The 22,503-nt window shown below is 33.8% G+C and overlaps 1 protein-coding gene across 1 annotated transcript; it reads right to left on the bottom strand.

Moving 5' to 3' along the window:
- Positions 1-9,659: 9,659 nt before the first annotated feature.
- LOC111397390 (nuclear pore complex protein NUP88) lies at positions 9,660-18,999 on the bottom strand. The gene is made up of 9 exons (XM_023024295.1): positions 18,580-18,999; positions 18,133-18,284; positions 17,189-17,311; positions 16,815-16,959; positions 15,638-15,699; positions 14,799-15,015; positions 12,645-13,559; positions 11,698-11,947; positions 9,660-10,274 (listed from the first exon to the last, which is right to left on the bottom strand). The coding sequence occupies exons 1-9, from the start codon at positions 18,883-18,885 to the stop codon at positions 10,009-10,011; spliced, it is 2,436 nt and encodes an 811-aa protein (XP_022880063.1). The 5' UTR covers positions 18,886-18,999; the 3' UTR covers positions 9,660-10,008.
- Positions 19,000-22,503: the final 3,504 nt, after the last annotated feature.

Raw genomic sequence — 22,503 nt, 5'->3', positions numbered from 1 at the left:
AAAATTTTGATTAGGCGAAAATTCTTTGTATTGGTTAATCAATCCAGTACATGTTTGTTTGATAAAATATAAAAAATTTCAATTAATACAACTTAATTTTAATCGTAAAAATTATTTAGGGACTGTTTGGTAGCCATTCTTTTTCCCCATTAATTCATTTTTCAACCGTTTGGAGTCACATCTCTTACACAACATGTGATGGTGTATAGTGCCTACACTTTCATTTTTCCTCCAATTGCCCCTCTCACTGACAGACTAACTCTCTCTCCTTTTGGCTGAAATCGACGACATCACCATAACTGATCCAAACGACAACGAAGTCTTCCAAACACCGGCGTCGATTTCAACAATTGTCACATTCGTGGCAACGGAGAGTGCGGGAACAGGGGCTCGACATCAACCGCTTCTTCGGAATCTCTCGCCTGCACAAAATCACTGGCACGCAGCTTCTCTGCCCACCGAAATGGATCCAGTCGAAATACAGGTATTCCAACTTCCTCCACCTTGTCTCCCACATCCCCAATCGGCTTTCCCTCAATGCTAAGGAACTCTTCTACTTCACAGTCACGAGCCGATCAATGAAGCGCCTCGATCGCTACAACTGAGACAACACGGGTATTGGGCTGGAAATCTTATGCGCGGTGGAACCCGAACGCAACTTGAGCCTTCATTGCGACCTGCAAAATTGCCATTGTCGAGGGATATCCGAACTGTCGGTGTTTCACCAAACGCGACTGGGAACGAGTGTCCGCGCTCTTCAACTTTGTCACCGACCACAACTAGAGCAAGCAGCTACTGCACAACCATTGGGACGTAATGCGTCGAAGCGGGGTGGAGTACAACGAAGCCACCGGCTGAATCGTTGCATCGGACAAATGGTGGAACCAGAAGCTTAAGGTAACAATCTCAACTTCACGTTTTGGGCCCAGCCTCCAATTCATGACGAATGATCATTGTTTCCCATTTCTAATTTATGTAAAACTGATGTGAACAACAAAATGGAACGTTTTTCTTTGTTAAGTGGTAACACCTAAAATCAACCAAAATCAATTGAGCAATGAACTACTGAAATGAATAATTACTTATTAATGTGTATGGATGTTGCATGAAATCTTTTGCCAAATGGAATTCCCTAAAAAATGGATGTATGTTGGTAATTGCTTTCCCTTAATTAGTCGGCTTTTCTTCCTGAACAATGGACTTCATACATTTTTCACTTGTATGCTTTAAATAATGCGTTGGAATGTGACACTCGGAAGACGTGATCAAATTGAATAATTTGATTGTTATGGATTACTTTTTTTAGTTTCTATTATCGATTTAAATCGGTATTCACATGAATCAACATATCCTTAATCAATGATCAGTATCTTCTTCGTTGCACTACACTAGAAATTCAGGCAAGGCTGGGTCAAAAGTCCGGCCGAAGTACAATTTGTCAAAAAAATTACGACTGCCGATCTTTGGTTTGGGCAAAGGGACATTTCAAATTATGTATAAGAACTGCAAAAAATGGGTTTTAGTTGATTTTCAAAGTCGACACTCGAACACTATTTCCATCTCGGTACTTCAGCGTGTTATGTTTATCACTTCTAAGTGTTGTTATTTTTTTGTGAAATGGCCTACACTGTGATTTTTGTCTCCATGTTTGATTTCTTAGGGAAGACGATTAATGCAATACTGCAAACGTTTAAACAAAAAGTGAATAGTGTTCGTTATTTTTTGCCCAGAATATGAAATTAGGTATCTACCTATATACTGATTTTCAAAAATATTAAAAAAAAATTCCTCAAACTTGTTTGCAAAGTGGTAAACTTGTTTTCTTCTTCTATCGAAGCACAAGTGTGGCACCGAGTGTTTTGCTCTTTTTTTTTTTTTTTTTGCACATTCTCAAGTCTCGTGTTTTATCTTTATTGACGCATTCCAAATTCCATTGCATACTGATACTCTCAATCCTCAACCCGTGCTGTGCAAGAGAACAAGGACTACAAAAACTTCAAGGACGTCAGCAAGATCTACATTCACTATCATCAGCTATTCGACGACAGCTACGACGAAGACAAGTACGTTGTCACTCTCACTAAGTTGTGCAGAACGGGATTCAGCCTGTTCGAGGACAGTGCGCTTGAAGACAATAGGGATGCTATCCCGGTCGACGTCGAGAGCAGTGGTTCAAGCGATGAGGCCGAACAAACACATGGCGAGGTTGGCGTGAACGTTTCCACCACCACAAGGGTCGGTAAACGAAAATCTTCTAACTGAAAGCGACGGGGCCGAAAGAAAAAAAATCTATGGTCGTGAACTATCTTTCTCAGTTGACCGTGCCATGAGTGCCGCGGAGGAAATGGTGGCGAATATTAACACAATGATGGCTTCGGATGAAAGTGCTGGTACAGCCTGCATTGAGGAGTTGTTGGCGATAAGACGGCTCGAGCGACGGAAACCTCTGTAATTTTTTGTATACGCACTTCTTGCACAGAAGCATTACCAAGACATGCTCACCGTCATGAAGGACGCGAATAAGAAATTTGAGTGGACCAAGTGGATGTTTAATGATCGAGGAAAGTAATTATGCCGGTTGTTATATCTTTGATGTTCGCGAGCAATCAGTGTGAAAACTATCTTTTTTAATGCACTATTGTTCAAGCATCGTAAGTTATGTGTGTTAAATTTTTGGGTGCTGTTGAAACAATTTTCAAGTATTGCACTCAATTATTGTTTGTATATCATAAAAAATTTTCACATTCTTTTATAGACAAATGTAGGCCCGAACGAAGGGGAGGACATGTTTGTCACATTAAGAGTTTTTTTAAACTTCCTCAAGTTGTCACGTCACTTCTAAAAAAATGAAGGTTTCTTCTAGGTCAAAATCCTATGCCCCTAGGCACACTCTTCACGAGACAAAATGGGAGTGGGTGAACACTGTAGTGCCACAGTTTTCATAACTTGGAGGCACCAGGGAATAAGTGCATGTGATGTGGTACTCATTCATGCACAAGCTCTATAAATTCGTATGGGGAAAGACAGAGTGGAAAAATGTGAGGAGTTGTGAGGTTGTGACATCTTCGAATTATTTGCAAGTTTTTAACACACAAAGGTTGTCATTTTTTGGGAAGTCCAAATGTTTGGCAATACATATAGTCTTAACTTCACTACGTTCTGCTGTCGGGATCCAACGAGGATGATGACATGGATGAAGGAAATTTCCTGAACCATTTGGCAGCTAATGCAACGGCATGGGTTACGTATTACATAATCACTAAGAGCGAGCACATCAATACTATCGGAGACAGTAGCGTCGTATCCAATGATTCCCATTCGCAAGAAATGGTCATATGTCCATGCTGCAGGCAATGAGAGAGAATGGCCAGATGTGCTATCAAGAATTTCGTATGTATCCCGCAATGCTGCGACATTTCGCACATGTATTACGCGACGAGCATGGCCTGTGAAGTAGTCGATATCTATGAGCAAGTTGGCATGTTCCTGTGCATACTAACACAGAGAAAGGGATATCGGCAAGTGACAACAATATTCAAACATTCGCTACAAACCGTGTCACTACGTGAAAGAGATTCTACGTGCAATGGTTGGCTATCAACGCGTCTGATTCGGCCGAAGCCGAACTACAATGAAGGTTTGGACCCTCACAGGCCCGATTTGAACAAGCATCTTTAGTTTGAAGACTGCATCGGTGCTATTGATGGAACGCGTGTCAAAGCAGTAATATCGCGGCACGAGCGTCTACACTTCATAGGACGAAAAGGCGAGCCGAATCTGAATGTGTTGGCCGCCTGCGATTTCAATTTATGTTTCACGTTAGTTCTAGCAGGGCACACTGGGAATACCCATGATGCTAGAATTCTCATGCATGCTATCCACTCACCGAACATTCATTTCCTGTTGTCGAGCCCAAGGAAGTAGTATTTAGTGGACTCCGAATTTGCGCATCAGCCTGGGTATATGGCACCGTACAAAAGGTCAGACATATTGTATTACTTCCAACAGTTTAGCGACGAGTGAACGGGACGACGTCTTCGCTTTCGTAATGCTTGAGAGAAGTTTAACTTCAGACACTCGTCATGCAGGAACATCATAGAACTTGCATTAGGGGTGTGAAAACAAAGGTGAAAAATCTTAAATCGTATGCCTAGCTACCTCTCCCGATGCAAGTTGCAGTTGTGTAGCCACAATGGGGATACATAATTTCCTACGACGATCCGGAGTGGTGGACGAGACGTTCATGAGAGTAGAGGAGGATGATGATGAGATCGAGGTGGAGCTACCCAGCGCAAAAGATGAGATGCACGCCAAAATGCATGCACCGGATTTGCAGCGAAGCGAGTGGGACAAACTGTGGGATTACGTAGCACAGCAGTCGTGATTGGGATCTAGTTTTAAAGTATTCCAATGGTGCCTGTCGAAATAAATGTAGCATGTACGGTAAAGCGTGCGAGTACCAACTATATATTCTGAATAATTGCTATCTGCTCGATGCACCTGTACAATTGTAATCCAGATATTTGCGTGCGTAGAAAAGAAAAAGAAAAACAGAATAAAAGAAAAAAGAAAAAAAGAAATAACCATGGTGCAATTGGGAAAATAATTGGGGTAAAGTTTCACGTGGGCGTACGGGGTCGCGTCGGGTCGGGTGCGAAAAATGGATTGTCTTTTACAAATTATGGGAATATTGTTGTTGACTTGCTTTGGAATGTGTGCCATTTGAAAAATTTGTATCTTCTCCTCAATGTGACGTCGCTGGTTCCAATTATTGACATGGGTCGAAGAGAATATCAAATAATGACAAAAATGATGATTGAATTTGAATGGGAAAATAAAATATTGCATCAACCTCACATCGATGTGATAGAAAAAATGCATTTTGCAAATTAATAGGAAACAAACGGGTGCTTAACAAACTGAGGGGCCTACTTTTCCCTACTATATAAAAAAGGGGAATGTGAGGGCACTATAGAAAGCAACAGAGTCTTGATTCATCTTTACTGTAATTTTTTTGTTTTGTTTTTTTTTTAATTGGGGGCCAAAAACGGCGCCGTTTGCTTGATATATATTTTATTTTATTATACACTACCTCCAAATTTACTGCAACACACAATGTTCATTCCTCCCCCACTCCGATATAGATATATATAGTAGGGATATAAGAAAAAATCACTTTTGTATAAAAAAAAGATAGAGATAATATGCGACAGAAATTTTTTTACAACATATTACTTGTCGGTAAAAAATTTGAAGAGAAATGAATTAAAGAGAATTTTAAATTGAAAAAAAAAATTATAATATAAACTACATACCCAAAAAAAAAAAAAAAATCTCTCCGTGCACGAAAGAAAAAATAATAATAATAATTTAGGAAGACTCCGTGCACAGAGCCTTTTTTATTTTTATTTTTTTACTTATATTTCTTTGTTCATTTTCAGGCTCATTACGGGATATCAAACGAAATTGAAATATTACATTCTTAATATCGTTTTGAAGTACTCGCGGCATAGTATTGCACGTCGTTAACGGTGCGTGAAACGGTCAATCGTAGCAAATGTATAGGACGTCAAAGTAGGCATTTTCAAATTATATTTCGAAATTTTAGATAATAAGCTAACATTAAAAATTCATCGACGATTGTACGATAGTCGAATTGATAAATGTTTTACATTCTCTCGAAACTCATTTTGAGAACACGAAAGAAAAAATAATAATAATAATTTAGGAAGACTCCGTGCACAGAGCCTTTTTTATTTTTATTTTTTTACTTATATTTCTTTGTTCATTTTCAGGCTCATTACGGGATATCAAACGAAATTGAAATATTACATTCTTAATATCGTTTTGAAGTACTCGCGGCATAGTATTGCACGTCGTTAACGGTGCGTGAAACGGTCAATCGTAGCAAATGTATAGGACGTCAAAGTAGGCATTTTCAAATTATATTTCGAAATTTTAGATAATAAGCTAACATTAAAAATTCATCGACGATTGTACGATAGTCGAATTGATAAATGTTTTACATTCTCTCGAAACTCATTTTGAGAACTATATCGTAGAGATATCAGATGATCTAAATAAATATCGAAAATAATTAAACGAAGATTAAACATATGTGTTAAAAATGCGTATACGTCGTTTTTCTTAAAAAAAAAATCAATTATTTTATTACTATTTATTCTTTTTTTTACAACAATTTTCTCAATGCATCATTTTGCTCAAAAAAATTATGTGGTATAACGAAAATTTTTTTCTCCATGCATGGAGTGAATATGTTTTTTTTTCATCATTTTATATATTGAATTATTACTAGAAAATTAAATTTTATGTCAAACTATTTAAAAATACTGATTAATAATAAAAAATTTGAAAAAAAGAATTCTAAATTGAAAAAAACTATTATTTATAACGCAAAACTACGCAGAAATTTTTTTTCTCAAATCTAAGTTTCTGTTTGGAATTATTAAGAGAAAATAATTATAAATTGAAAAAAAATTATAATGTGAACAACAAAAATTAAAATTCTTTTTTCATCAAACTTTTTACTTAAAAGTAACTTTTTGTAAAATATTTTTTTATATAAAACTAATTTTTTCTTATATCCTTACTATATATATCGATATAAGAGTGGTTGAGCATAGAGTGGTAGGAGGTATGAAAATTACGTGTTGCAGCAGTTTCTTACAGTATAATAAAATATTTTAAAGTAAAATTCTTTTTATATATTTTATTACTATAAAATTAAATATTATCTGAAATTATTAAAAAATAAAAATACTAATAATATAAAATAGAAAATATTTCTAAGAGGTAAAAAGTTAATTGTGAGTAAAAAAATTAAAGAGAAAGAAATTAAAAAAGCATTTTAAGTTGAAAAGAAAAATTATTTATAATGCAAATCAAAACTAAGTTTCTATTTGGAATTATTAAGAGAAAAGAATTTTAAATTAAAAAAAAAATTGTAATGTAAACAACACAAATATTTAAAAAAAAAAATAGTTAAACGGACATTAAACGTATGTGTTAAAAAATACGCATAAGTCGTTTTTCTTAAAAAAATCAATTATTTTATTACCATTTCGAAATTTTCGATAACAAGCTAACTTTAAAAATTCATCGACGATTGTACGAATCATAAATGTTTTACATTATCTCGAAACTCATTTTGAGAACTATATCGTAGAGACATCTAATGATGTAAATAAATATTAAAAATAGTTAAACGGACATTAAATGTATATGTTAAAAAATGCGTATAAGTCGTTTTTCTTAACAAAATCAATTTTTTATTACTATTTATTATTTTTAGCAACATTTTTCTCAATACATCATTTTGCTCAAAAAAATTATGCGGTATGGCATAAATTTTTTTTTCAATTATTTAAAATTTCATTTTTTTTCAAGTGGGGAGCAAAAACAACGTGTTCCTTCTTGCATAGAGTGCATGAATTTTTTTTTTTCACATTATTATAGATATAAAAAAAATATCATCGTAGTTGGATATATCTAATAATTTCAAACAATATTTAATTTTATAGTAATATTTTTAGTAATATTCAATATTTTTTGAATTAAATTTATCTAAATATTACTTTAGATTAAATATTAACTCAAAGTTTTAAGTATATTTCTTTACATAGTAAAAAGTTTGCTCGTCATTAACGGTGCGTGAAACGGTCAATCATAGCAAATGTTATGGGACGTCAAAGTAGGCATTTTCAAAATTATTATTTTTACTTATATTTTTGTGTTTATTTTCAGGCACATTACGGGATTACGGGATATCAAACGAAATCGAAATATTACATTCTTAATATCTTTTTGAAGTACTCGCGGCATAGTATTGTACGTCATTAACGGTGCGTGAAACGGTCAATCATAGCAAATGTTATGGGACGTCAAAGTAGGCATTTTCAAAATTATTATTTTTACTTATATTTTTGTGTTTATTTTCAGGCACATTACGGGATATCAAACGAAATCGAAATATTACATTCTTAATATCTTTTTAAAGTACTCGCGGCATAGTATTGAACGTCATTATCGGTGCGTGAAACGGTCAATCATAGCAAATGTTATGGGACGTCAAAGTAGGCATTTTCAAACTATATTTCGAAATTTTCGATAACAAGCTAACTTTAAAAATTCATTGACGATTGTACGATAGTCGAATCGATAAATGTTTTACATTCTCTCGGAACTCATTTTGAAAACTATATTGTAGAGACATCGAATAATCTAAATAGATATAAAAAATAGTTAGACGGACATTAAACGTACGAGTTAAAAAATACGCATAAGGCGTTTTTCTTTAAAAAATCAATTATTTTATTATTATTTTGAAATTTTCGATAACAAGCTAACTTTAAAAATTTATCGACAATTGCACTTTACATTCTCTCGAAACTCATTTTGAGAATTATATCGTAGAGACATCGAATGATCTAAATAAATAACGAAAATAGTTAAATGGAGATTAAACGTATGTGTCAACAAATGCGTTTTTTTCTTTAAAAAAAAAATCAATTATTTTTTTCTTTTTAATTCTTTTCTCTTCGAAATAAAACTTAATTTTTCAAAAATCACTTTTACAAAAAAAAAAAAAAAATTTTAAAAATAAACATTAACAAAAAATATTTTTAATATATGTAAAAATTACTTATATAAGTAAAAAAATTCGTTTAAAATTATTTAGAAGTAAAAAATAAAATAAAGTTATGAAAATTAAATGAAGAATATATAAATATTATTTAATTAAAATTGAAAATTTTAATTTATAAATAATTGGTTTTTTTATCAATTTATTTAAATTTCTTTTTAATTCTTTTCTCTTTCAAATAAAATTTATTTAAATTTTTTTTTCAAATTCTTTTGTCCTACCAACCTTGGAGTGATTGTTGTATCGTCCGAAGAATAGGCCTGCTATTAGGGTTTTAATTTTTACACCAACAAGTTGGTCATCCAATAAGTGCCACTTCAAGTTATTTTACGTGCGAACCTGAGTTTGTTATTTAAATATTTGTGTATGTGGATATTCTTTCAATTTACAACTGCATGTGTTATTTTTGAATTACAAGTATAGCCTCTCGAATCGAAGTTGCTACAGAAAAGCATTTTGCAAAATTCAATTTACAACTTATTTGCAATATCAGATAAAAAAAAAAATTTCATCTACATTAAACAAAAAAATACAATAAATAATTAAAAATAAATTATCGTTGACACATACAGTCACAACATTCATTATACTTATTTATAAGAATAAAAATAAATTATTGTGAAATAAAATATACAGTCGACCAAAAGATGAGAATCAAACAAACATTTCTTATTTCCAAATACTTTTTGTACAATCTATAAATTTTACGCTAATAAAATTAAAATAAATACAAAATTCGTGTAATGCAAGAGACGTAGACTAATTATAACAAAAAAAACATCAATTTTATGTAGAGGGCGCCCTATTGGTGGGGGTCTGTTGTCGCGGCCCTGAATTGCAAACTGGGCTTTAATTCAATAGTTGACTTTTAACTGGGATTTTGAAAGTCAAATTTACCGTACAAGAAACACAGCTTTTGAAAAGTCGCATCATCATTTGAAAAATCTAAACAAAACAACTACTAAGAAATTATTCAAAAACTACCATAAACGAGGCAACAAACTAACAAGCAGAAATTAATCATAAATTAAATTCCCCTTGCAATACTAAAAGGGAATTCTGAAGCAGAGAAACTCCATCTGAAGTACATGACACAGCTCGAGCAATCAAAGTTACCCATAAACATCCCTAGCACGTTTAGTACAATATGATGGACAATATTTTAGCTTCCTTTTTCTTTCGTAATGTACATTACTATACAGTCCACCTTAACTGCCTGAGGAAGTGATTACTTTCCAGAGAGACTCGTAACTGGAAACCAGATCAACTACTACGCATACTAAATGCACATAAATTGGATTAACATTCTTGATATTTCATTGCAGCAGCAAAACTCTGATGTGATATCATCGGTCACTGATATCACGGTTTTTTAGTGCTGATTCAACAAGTTTAACCTTTTGTGTGTTCTCACTGTTCAGAAGTGACAGTTTGGCAAGAGAGGATTTAAGTTGAGATACTTCTTCTTGAACTCGACTTGCCTTGCTTCTTGATTTTTGTCTCTGTTGATTAGAGAAATTGTTCTGTGGAGAATGTATGTGTCTTCCCAACCGTGCATTCAGAGCTTCAATGGAAGAATGCAAGGCATCCAACTCCACTCCAGTAAATCTATCTGCATTTTGATTAAATTATTTAAATAAAATATCAAAAAGTTGAGAAAGGAAGATTATTCTCAGATGTATATATGAGTTCCAGCGTAATGATTAGAGGGGTCTGGGGCTATTCTTCTTTTGACAAAACGAGTACCAAAATAGAACATCCATTGGACTGTCAACTTTCATGATTCAGATAAAATTACACAACAAAAATTCAGATGATTGGGGGATTTGGATCCTTCCACGCAGCGCGAGACTGAGAGATCATGTATACCAATTTTTCCCAATAAAAAGTTAACGTTTTAATACGTTTTTTCTTGCTTTTATCGCACAGTTCTAGGTTCAGCCTCAATGGGCAAATTTTCCAAATAGGAAACTGGAATGCCGTAATCCCAAGCAGTCCACCAGAACAGCAGCCAATATACACGTTTAGATCTGATTCTTGACCCAAAAGCTTAAGCTGTAGGTTCTTGGTTCCTTCATGAGTCATGATTCACTCCACGTGTCTTGATTCTTTATGTAGGATGGTTTTTCCTCACATATGAACCCCAAGTATCTCTCCCTTCACACATCCTTCGCTTACTCCCAACAATCCTGTCCCGCACCGATGTTATAAATTATTATCAACAGTATCAATTACCCTTCCTCTTCAAGCTATTTGCATGTTCTGATCACGCATCCATTTCTCCATAGCAATTAATCAATGTTTCCACAATTCCAAAGGCTTGAAAATGTCATTCTACCCAATAGCAACCACACCTTGAATTACTTATTTCCAAATAGTGCCAAGGATGCACATACATTTCATTAAAATTCCACTAATTGTGGATCCAACAGGGAGATGGTCACAAAGAAGAGTGAATACACGTGTTCAGAATCCAATCTTGACCCAAATGCTCCAACAATTATGGTGTCACTTCGTCCATGTATAAGCTCACTTGTGCAGTCTTAATATTCCAAGTGGGTTCAATTTTCCCTCACGTGTGAATCTCACAGAACCCCTTCAGTTTATCGCTCTTTCTTGCCCTCCTCTATGTTCAAAAACGTGTCCAGGATGTAAGACAAGAAATTTGTACAAGGATCAGGTCAATAATAAAGGACAAGCCCTGAATTTATTTTCTTTTTCCTTTCTTCCTTCATCTTATTTTTCAATCCAATTATTTGCTATATGATACAGAATAGTCCTAAACCTCTTCCCCATGGACTCGAACTTACAATCACTTGCAAGCAAGGTGATATATCACTTAAAATCACTTGCAAGCAAAGTGAGATATCAACAACCCGGCTTGGTCTCAACAGCATTTTCTTTTTACCATTACAAATGATTGGCATAATTAAGTAGAATTCGTATAACATGGACAAATTAGATAATAAAATTCTTATGAGCATTACTGATCTAGAATTAAAGAGAGAATTTAGAAAGTCAGAGAAATAAAATACCAAGTTCTAACTTGAAGTCTCGCTCTGCCTTGGACAGTCGCTTTTTCTGCAGTCCTGATAGACTTGTCAACTTATGTAAGCGCTCTTCTAAAGAATTGTGAAGCTGAACTGCTCGTTCAATGCGACTCTCTACCTTCTCCTGTTTCGTCTCAACTTCCAAAAGTTTTTGCTGCGATTCACGTAACCGAGAATGCTGGTTGCCAATGATTTTCTTCAAATGAGGTGCATGATGCTCGAGTTCGAAATACACCTAGAATCGAGAGAAAAGAAGGATATGTAATTCACCAAAAAAAAAAAAAAAAAAGCAATCTTAATCGATAGTATCAGGCTAATACAATCCGGATATATTTTTGTCATCTTTTTCACATCTTCACATGCTGCAGCCAAATAGTTACAAAAGCTTTTCAATTAATATCCACAAGCACCTGCATTGTACATATCTACAGAATCAGTCAATCGAACAATCAACTGAAAGTTCTAGAATAGTACAAAACATGAACAGGAGAGGCAGTCAACTCAAATGTCTTTATAGTACAATTTGAACCACAAGTATCATAAAATTCAGAACTTTATAATATATCATCCAAAATAGCTTTGGCAGTGTAAGAATAACTTTTCTGCACAAGTTTCAAAGAAATGCACCGGAAGAAGTCACGTTAACCTACAACAAAAGCAGTGCCCTTTTACTACCAGTAGAAAAAAGTGTTCCCTGCTATCATAAAAAATATAAAGGAAGGCGAACCAGGAGAAAAAAAAATAAAGCTAAAATTAGAAAAGATGAGAATTATAATAAGGGAAACTGTGGAAAAAACAAACAAGTGATATAAACAAGTCTTCTCAAGATGAAGACAGTTACTAGCTTAACTTATAATAATTGCAATACATTATTAGCCTAAATAATAACAATTGCAAGTACGAATACATGAATGATATGGCACTCTTATTACCTTGTGAGCATATTCCATGTAATTTTCATGGAAAAGCTTGAAATATTGATGAAGAGTTGCCCTTCCTTCAATAGAATCAGCAGTCACAGAGCGTAAATTAGGTTCAGAATGTGGTAATATAACTGCCTTAGGACCAGCTAGGAGTTCTTTACTGATAATAGTGGGTGTGTCTATCTCTTTTAGCTCTTCAAAGAGGACAGGTGACATCTCCTTTTCTGTAGTATGAGTAAGCAACAGATTCCAAGTCTCCATCTGTAGCACAATACATTCCCAAGAAGCAGCAATTCCCACGATCCATGAACTCCCAAATGAATCGGATAAAGCCAAGAAACCATGAAGAGAAGATGTTCTCGAGGATTTTCCTGAGCATGTACTAAGAACAGCGTGCACAGCAGGAGTTTTCATTGCCTCTTCTTTGCCGCTTGCCTGGCTTGTAAAAGGAAGAAAATGCAAAACTATTGAATCTATTCCTTCATTATGAAGGCAATATATTCTTTCTCCAATGATGGGATCAGCAATCATTGAAATGAGAAGATCATTTTTCATTGGCAAGGCTAAATCCACAATGGCCAGCCTCAACAGCGGAGGTGGATGCCCCAACCAGGCCTTATGATTCTGGGGCTGATCAAACTTCAAAACGGAGAAACCAGTAGGAACTGATTCACAAATCATGGCAACACCAAGTATATGACCATACGAATTGACACAAACACGAGGTGCACTACCGACTTTCCAAACCGGCTGTATTTCATCAGCTAAAGCATCTATCCGCAATTGACCTCCACTCCAAGCAGTCACAAGAATTGAATCCTTGCTAACTAAATTGTACAAAAAACTGACTGCCCGCCCTTCACAAACTCCTCTCTGAACTTCAGAATCTTCTCCAAGACTATGATATACATCACGAAGAGGTCCCTGGAAATAATACCCATTAATATTTAGAGATGTTGCATAAGCATCCAAATAAAAAATTTAAAACAGTAGCTGTAGGAAAGATACACCAGGAGAAGGGATAAGAGTGAAACAAGAACCTAACAAATTCAAAGCCTAAACTTTATTAAATATCTCCAAGTATTTTATATGAAAAGCAAAAGAATCCAGGCACGAATAAATGTGGAGGACACACTAAGCATCAACTCGCATAAAAATCATTTCTAAGTTGTAGCATAAAGTGCTTAATAAAATCAGCTTTTTAATTATTGGAAACTATAGTAGAAATATGTGAAACAAAAATACAAAGAGTGATTAGCAGTTTTCGTGAATCTGCCACCTTGGGGACTGAAATGTTTGGAGTAGTATAAGATAGTTGAGGAGAATTTGCATAACTATCTGTCTCTTAAATTACAAAAAGTGAAATACCCTATTTACATGGCCACTAATAACCAAAATACGAATGTTTAAACCTATCTACCATAATCTTCTACCTATAGTTATCTTCCCTATGAGTGCCTATCAAGACTTGCTATAATATATCCTAGGCAAAGAAGGAAACCAGATTCAATCTCCTTAAAAAAAAAAAAATTGCAAAAACCAGCTCGTGTAGGATTCCAGTGATCAGTGAAAGCCAATCTTCCAACATTCTATTTTAAATAGAAAAGGGAAAGAAAAGCAAGACATAGTATTTCAGTGGCAGATAACAGGTCATTTCTTCTATGTTGTTCACTAACTATTCTATATCCTAAGAACTTGGAAGAATTCTATAAAATTAGGTGCTGATAATTTTCAAACATAGATCACAAAGCTCCGCTTCTACCTTGTAAAAGAAACTACAAGGATCAAGAAAAATGTAATCATATTAGGAGCCTGAATAATCTCATTTGCAGTCATTGTGATAATAGAAAACAACTAAGGAGAGTCTACTTAGAGGAAATATATTGTAATTGAAATATATTAGTAGAAAAATAAACTTTTGGAAATGAATGCAGGCAGAAACACCAAATCAAAATCTGCATAAAATTAATATTATAAGCAAAGGCAAGGCAACAAGAAAAGAAAAGAAAATCATAAAATGCCTAAAATATTTTAGTGAATTAAGTCAAAATATCAATGAAAGCACAAAATCAGATCTTTAGGGGTACTTGCTATGCCCAATTAGGAACAAACATAATTAATAATTTCAACAAAAAAAGTTCAAATACTAATATTAAAAAATACCTGCAATGAAATAGATGCATCAAATAGAACGTAAGGCTGAGCTTTAATTGCAAATAAGTTTCCACCTTCTCCTGCTTGATGAGCTAATCCAGGAAATGTGGCTTCCAACCAAGAGATCGCCAGATTAGAATTGCTAACTGCTTTCGAGTTGGAAGATTTCATCCCAAATGTATGGGCATCATTGTATATTTCCAGAATTGATTCCCATTTGTGTACGCTGTTGACAGCCAAGAGTTCAATTATTCAAACTTAAGGCATCAGAAAAACTACCATGTAACTGATATATGTACATTATAGAATCAAGTAATTGTAGCAAGCCAAAAACATTGTACCAGAAGTGTACACAGCATAGCAATACCCAAAATAACGAGAAAGACAAAACAACAGAATAACGTTGCGCATAATTAATATCAGTACAACGAAAAAGCATCTGATTTTTTTTATTACAATGGACAATCTTACTAGTTACTACTCCTAAGACACTCCTAACTTACAAAAAGACTGATCAACAGGATGGCTATGAAGGTATACTGATTCTAGCCATCTGCATCGAAAGTTCTGCATGTACTAGATACTTCGGCAAGTAACATGGCATCACTCTAAAATATTATAAAATACTTACTATGATGGACAATCTTACTACTCCCATGACACTCCTAACCTACAAAAAGGACTGATCGACCAGATGGCTATGAAGGTTTGATAATTCTAGCCATCTGCATCCAAAGCTTTGCACATTTAAGAGAAAATCTTCGGCAAGTTATATGGGAATTGAGAAAAAAATTGGGAACTCCCGAAGAATCAAAAAGGACTTCAATTGAGCATGAATGGTAAAATACCTTCCAAAGGGAACAATGGGGCAGAGGATGTATAAGGATCCATCACTAAATAAGATAAAAACCTGCATAATGAGAAGAAAAATCAGTAAACTTCCATCCATGTCAAAAGCTAGTGTGCTGCTTCAGCAATCAAGGGCTAAGAAGCATGATACCAACCAGGAGGGAAATGCATTTCTGCAGAATGTTGCACAGACACTACCACTATTTACTTGTAAAAAACTCAACAAGTTATCGAACTTGAGGTAAATATTTCTCTTACTATGAAAGACAACATAAGAAGAACTGTAAATAAAGTATAATACATAGCACAAGTAATACAAAGAAAATTCACATAAATGTGGCATCCAAAACATGCATGTATTTATTGTGATACAACAAATAATAACCCAATTCATCACTAACATAATGTAATGATCCTATATAGCATGACTTTGATGTAACTGTATGCCTATATAGGTGCGTATGTGCAACAGTATAGGGAGAGAGGGGGGTGAGTACATCCCATATCCCCCCCCCCCCCCCCCCCCAAAAAAAAAAAAAAAAGTAACTTCTTGCAACAAAATTGAATTGATAGGTCTAACCAATTCATATTAAAAAAAGAAAGAAACTACTTGCAACAAAATCGAATTGATAGGCCTAACCAATTCATATTAAGATCAAGCAGATAAACACCAAGATCAAGGAGTGACCAAAACACGGTTCAATAAGAAGATTAAGGTAACAAGAATCATGTACATCAGATTTAGAAAACATTCAAGTTTCCTATGAATGCTACATGCACCAAATGATGACCGACCTAAATAACAAGGAACAAAATGTGCTCAAATATGGCAAGAATTGATAAACATATCAGTACAAAGGACACTCGTCTCTTAATTCTACATGATTGAGATGTGTAAGCCCTCGTTTGGCCCCATTCTCATTCTTTTTCTCTCTATTATTTTTAACTACACAGTCTTCCATAAAATAATATTACACGCAAATCAAAAACTTTTCATTCTTTTTCAACCACACATTATTCAAAAAAATACTATTCCAACCATTAAAATTTGACAATAATGGGGGCCAAACGGGGGCTAAGTGCTTCTAAAGGACCATAAAAATTATTATTCAAAATAAATTGAACTTGTACAAACTTACCACGAATCAGGAAAAAAGAAAAAAGGAAGGTACTTACACTGAATCTGTCCCACAAATGATCACCCCCGAAAGAGAAATCCACAGGGCAGATTGATGCAGCTTTACATGAACTACCAGGTTCTACAGGTTGCAAATAATATTCCTGCTCTGGTTGTTCGAGAGCTGACGACAAATCAAAAATTCTGGGCAGACATCAACAGCACAATGATGAGAATAATGCACATAATATTTGTGAATAAAATCAGCATGACATGAAATAATATCGCAACAAATGCCTAGTCCAACTATCTCAAGGCCAAGGATGAGACATATCCAACATTAAGCAAATGAAACAGCTAATATGCACAAGTCTAGTCAACATGTATTTTGGATTACTGCAACCAGGATACATAAAAAAGATGGCCGTGGCACCTGAAAACTGAATCAGAGGAAAGGATTCCAATATGAGTGTCACTGCAAGGGTGCCAAGAAATCTGTAATGTGCGGATGTAATTATTCTTGTTGAAGTATATCTCCGAGCCAATTGAAACTGTCCTGTTAAAAAGTAGAAGATTAGCACCTCTATCTTTGATCATTGTTGTTAAACAAATGACAAGACTGCCAATCCTACCTTCTAATCTCAACAACACAAGGCACCCCTTTTGTGATATTTTTATAAGTGGAAATTCAAGTACTTGAAGGAGTCAATATTTTAACCACGTGAATTTCCATATATGACATGCATATGCAAAGCAAAAGGTTTCATGCCTAAATAAAACATCAAGATATACAATTATAATTATGGAAGTGTCTATTCCAGAGGCTTAAACAAGGCATCGTTCCAATAATTCATGCAATAACTAAAGTTCTTTTTCTTTCTTGATTCCAGCTTTCAGCACTCAATTATGTCTTCATTAAGACTGTGCTATTGATTGCTAGAAACTTCTACATTTCATTCCATTTATAAAGTACTTTAGCAGTGTCAAAATAGAACTCCACGTCATATTTAACCCAAATTCAAACAAGAGCCAGAGAAGGCAGAAGTGCAATTTCTTTCTCGATGTCATGCAAACCAAAAGTTCTAAACATCATGCGAGGTTATCCTGCCTTAGAAGGAGAAAACAACATGACTGGAATAGCTCACTTTCTAGAATTTGCTAACTTTTCATTTCATATATGGCAGTAATCTTAACCACACAACCCAACGAGGTGTCTGGCATTTTGATATGCATTATGCCTATTTCATTTTCGTTTTTACCTCTGTCGAACCAATTTCATAATCATAAATTTCAGATATCTGAACTAATGATTTCTTCAAAACAGCGCCAAAAGAAAATGGAAAAAGTATCTTCAGAATCAGGCGTATGTTAGCATACCGACAAATTATAATATTTTCTTCCATTGAAGAACGTCCATACAGGTACATGACACAAAACCCCTCCGAACCAGCTAGAAGCAATGCTGACCCATTTCTGTTCACGAAAATCTTATCAACATGAAAACTGAGAGGAGCATCTGCTTGCAATACCTATTGAAAAAATGGAATATTAGCATAGCATACTAATTTAACATCATAAAAAAGTAAGTGCTTTGTGCTATAAACAAGCCACTCTTGCACCACACTGACATCTGCTTTCAATAAATATCTTGTTTAAATTATTCATGTTCTCTAGCACAAATCCCAAATTCATAAACCTTTAGAACCCTGAGAACTTGACTCAAAACACAAGGTAGTGTTGCATCATACACATAAACACATTTTAAAGTTAAAAGAGAAACCAACTATGAAACACATAAAGACAGAAAACAAAAACAAAAAAGACCTTGGAGGGGGATGCGGCGAGAATTGAACCAGGGTCGGGTTCGCCCAACCGAATGGATATTCTATGGAGGCACATTTTGTTAGAATCCCAAAAGTAAAGGCGAGAGGCACCGTCCCAGGTCATGAGATTCCTTGGCATACTGGAGTCTCTGACATTTTCCGCCGTGGAAGAGAAAAGCGGATGATTCTGGAGTGGAACCCATTGGATTTCAGCTTTTGAAGATGGAATTGATGATGGCGGCGTTACAGATTGAGGGCCGCCTTGAGATTTTTCTTCCGAATCCGATACGTCGAAGCCAAATCTCATTGCTGCTTTGTTAATAAACTCTCGAACCTATGTCTAGGGTTCTTCCACTGCACTCTGCGAGCTCTAGTGCGAGTTTTTCTCGTTTTTCTTTTGGCAAATGAGTTGGGAAGGCGTGTACATTTTGTCCAAATGGCTTTGACCAAAATTATAAAAATAAAAGAAATTTTAATTATTTAAAAGTGTCAAAAGATTACTTTACCTTCAACTTGTAAAATAAAAATGAAGAAGAGATTAGAGTTTTTTTCTAATTTCAAAATCATTATGGCAAGTAATGATCTTTTGTTTTTTGTCAGCAAAATATATATATTACATTTCAAAAAATTGTTTCATTTTCACTTCAAAAATAAAATTTAATTAAAATTAAAATTTAACAATAACCCACCAGTTGAATCATTGACCCGGTGGCTTTTTTGAGTCGATCATCGGGTTGGCTCTAATAACTATGCTTTATGTTTTACCACACACAGTATTCTCTTCCTTTAAATTTAAAAAATCTTCCCTTTCAAAATCATCTTCTCGTTAGAATTCGAACTCCTCTTTTTAAATTTAAGATCATCTCTTCTTTGTAATTAATTTCCGGTGCACCCAAAGTTTTAACATTGTCCACAACTTAACTAGTTGAAAAATATTTACTGAGTCATTTATTCATTAGACACTTATTATAACACACGAAATCTTTTAAAATAAATTTTATCGTTATATTTTGAAAAAAAGATAGACAAAAAATTATTTTTTAAATTTCTATCTTATTTAGAATCCAATAATTAGATTTTAATAAAAAGCAATGTAATATATCGATATTGGATTCATTTTAAAGCTTGTAATTAATAAGAACTATTCGACTCGAGAAAAAGAGGATAAGCAAGCACCAAGATACTGCATTTGAAGAAATCGTAAAATATAACTTATCAACCTAATAAAAATATGGAATGGAAATGAGCTGCTGACACTGTTTTACTGATTTGCATAACGACATTGAAATCGTTCCTAAAATACAAAATGATTTCGATATCGTTTCAGCATCAAATACACTCTGCTTGACTAATTTGTATAACGACATTGAACTCGTTCTTGAAATACAAAAAAGATGTATATGTCGTTTCAATATCAAACACGCATCGCTTCACTGTTTAACAGGTTTAGGCGCACGCTCTGGAATAAGTAAACAACGTTTATGCCGTTTCAATTCAATTTTCAATGACAATGATATCGTTTCTATTCAATCGTACCTACAATGTCATATATATCGTTTTAGGAGTGGTTACACTAGAACGTTATAACTACGATATTAAATGTAATTAAAATTTACATATTTTCGTGACTTTTTATAATTTTCAAGTTTACATATTGTACATGTTCAAAATGTGAACATTGTGCAGATTCATGTAACGATATACAATTCGTTCCGGTGACACATAAAGTAGTTGATGTCATTCTAATATAAAATACTCTTATTCTAATTACGATTTTAAAATTTTCCCCTCAGCACAAAATAATAACTAGAACAACATAGCATCGTTTCTTTTCAAATTTAATAAGTTTGAAATCATTACAATTTAAATAATAATTAGAACGACATATAATGATCGAAAGAAAACATCAAGTGAATTGGTAGCACTCAAATAGCTTAGAAAGAGCAAATGGAGATACTATCTTTCTTTCTGCTGAATGAGATCGAACTCACTTAGTGACTTATTTTATCATCCTATGTACGGCAAATATATGTCAGGTAACCATGGACAATCAAATCGTCATTTTTATAATTATCATTTTAGTTAAGATTTAAATTAAAGCGATATCAATGTTATTAAAATTGTACTGAAATGATAATAGTATCATTATGTATCAAACCCACAAAATAAGACAATGACATCCAAATCGTTATAGTACAAATTTAATGAGTTTGAAATCATTCCAATTCAAATCACAATGATAACGATATATATATCGTTTATTTTCATATAAAACGATATTTATATCGTTCTAGCTAAATATAAAGATTCGATCGTTCACAACCACTTGTTATGCTTTCAACATACGTTGAACGATCGAAAAAGGTCATTAAGTGGATTGATACAACTCGAATGACTTAAAAAGAGCGAACGAAAATACTTTTTATCGGAAGCGTTCGAATGTGGTATGCAATCGTAAGAACAAAAATATTCTCATAGTTTCTTTTGAGAGAGATCGAACCCATTTGATTATCTATTTTGATCATGCTATATATGTCAGATGCATATGTGATGGTCGTGGACGGTCGAATCGTTATTTTTAGCATAAACGATATAATTGCTGTTTTATTTTATCTGAAACGATATTATGTAGTTTTAGTTATGATTTAAGCTAAAACGATATCAACGTTGTCAAACTTGTATTGAAACGATAATGATATCGTTATGTATCAAAATCACAAATAAAGTAATGATGTTCATAACGTTTTAGCACAAATTTGATGAGTTTGAAATCGTTCCAATCCAAATTAAAAATATAACGACGTACATATCGTTTCTTTTTATATAAAACAATAATTATATCGTTCTAGCTAAAAATAACGATTCGATTGTCCACAATCACCCGTCATGCCTTCAGCATATGTAGGACGATCGGAAGAGGTCATCAAGTAGGTTGATACCAATCGAATGATTTAAAAAGAGCGAACGAAAATACTTTCTGTTGGAATAGTTCAAAGGTGGTATACAATCATGAAAACAAAAATGTTCTCATAATTTCTTTTGAGGGAGATCGAACCCATTTGATTACCTATTTTGATCATCCTACATATGTCACGTGCATATCTGGTGGTCGTGGACGGTTGAATCATTAATTTTAGCAGAAACGGTATAAGTAATGTTTTATTTTATATGAAACGATATGTATTTAGTTTTAGTTATGATTTTAGCTAAAACGATATCAACGTCATCAAATTTGTATTGAAACGATAATGATATCGTTATGTATCAAAATCACAAATAAAGTAACGACGTTCATATCGTTTTAATACAAATTTGACGAGTTTGAAATCGTTTCAATTCAAATCAAAAGTATAACGACGTACATATCATTTATTTTCATATAAAACGATAATTATATCGTTCTAGCTAAAAATAACGATTCAACCGTTCACAACCACCCGTCATATCTTCAGCATACGTAGGACGATCGAAAGAGATCATCAAATAGTTTGATACAAATCGAATGACTTAAAAAGAGCGAACGAAAATACTTTCTGTTGAATAGTTCAAAGGTGGTATACAATCATGAAAACAAAAAATGTTCTCATAGTTTCTTTTGAGGGAGTTCAAACCCATTTGATTACTTATTTTGATCATCCTATATATGTCATATACGTCTGGTGGTCGTGGATGGTCGAATCATTATTTTTAGCAGAAATGATATAAGTGTCGTTTTATTTTAACTGAAACGATATGTATTTAGTTTTAGTTATGATTTAAGCTAAAATGTTATCAACGTCATCAAACTTGTATTAAAACGATAATGATATCGTTATGTATCAAAATCATAAATAAAGTAATGACGTTCATATCGTTTTAGCACAAATTCGACGAGTTTGAAATCGTTCCAATTCAAATCAAAAGTATAACGACGTACATGTCATTT

The sequence above is a fragment of the Olea europaea genome, chromosome 1 (genome assembly GCF_002742605.1).
Source record: "Olea europaea var. sylvestris chromosome 1, O_europaea_v1, whole genome shotgun sequence".
NCBI classification, from domain to species: Eukaryota; Viridiplantae; Streptophyta; class Magnoliopsida; order Lamiales; family Oleaceae; genus Olea; species Olea europaea.
The sequence above is the reverse complement of the archived record's forward strand: the minus strand, read 5'-3'. Positions and strand labels throughout refer to the sequence as shown.

Coding starts and splice junctions, on each gene's coding strand:
- LOC111397390 (XM_023024295.1), bottom strand. CDS start 18,885: ATGAGATTTGGCTTCGACGTATCGGATTCGGAAGAAAAATCTCAAGGC. Junction 18,285..18,579: donor TCGCCGCATCCCCCTCCAAG/GTCTTTTTTGTT, acceptor TTTTTTCAATAG/GTATTGCAAGCAGATGCTCC. Junction 16,960..17,188: donor TCCTCTGATTCAGTTTTCAG/GTGCCACGGCCA, acceptor ATGTCTGCCCAG/AATTTTTGATTTGTCGTCAG.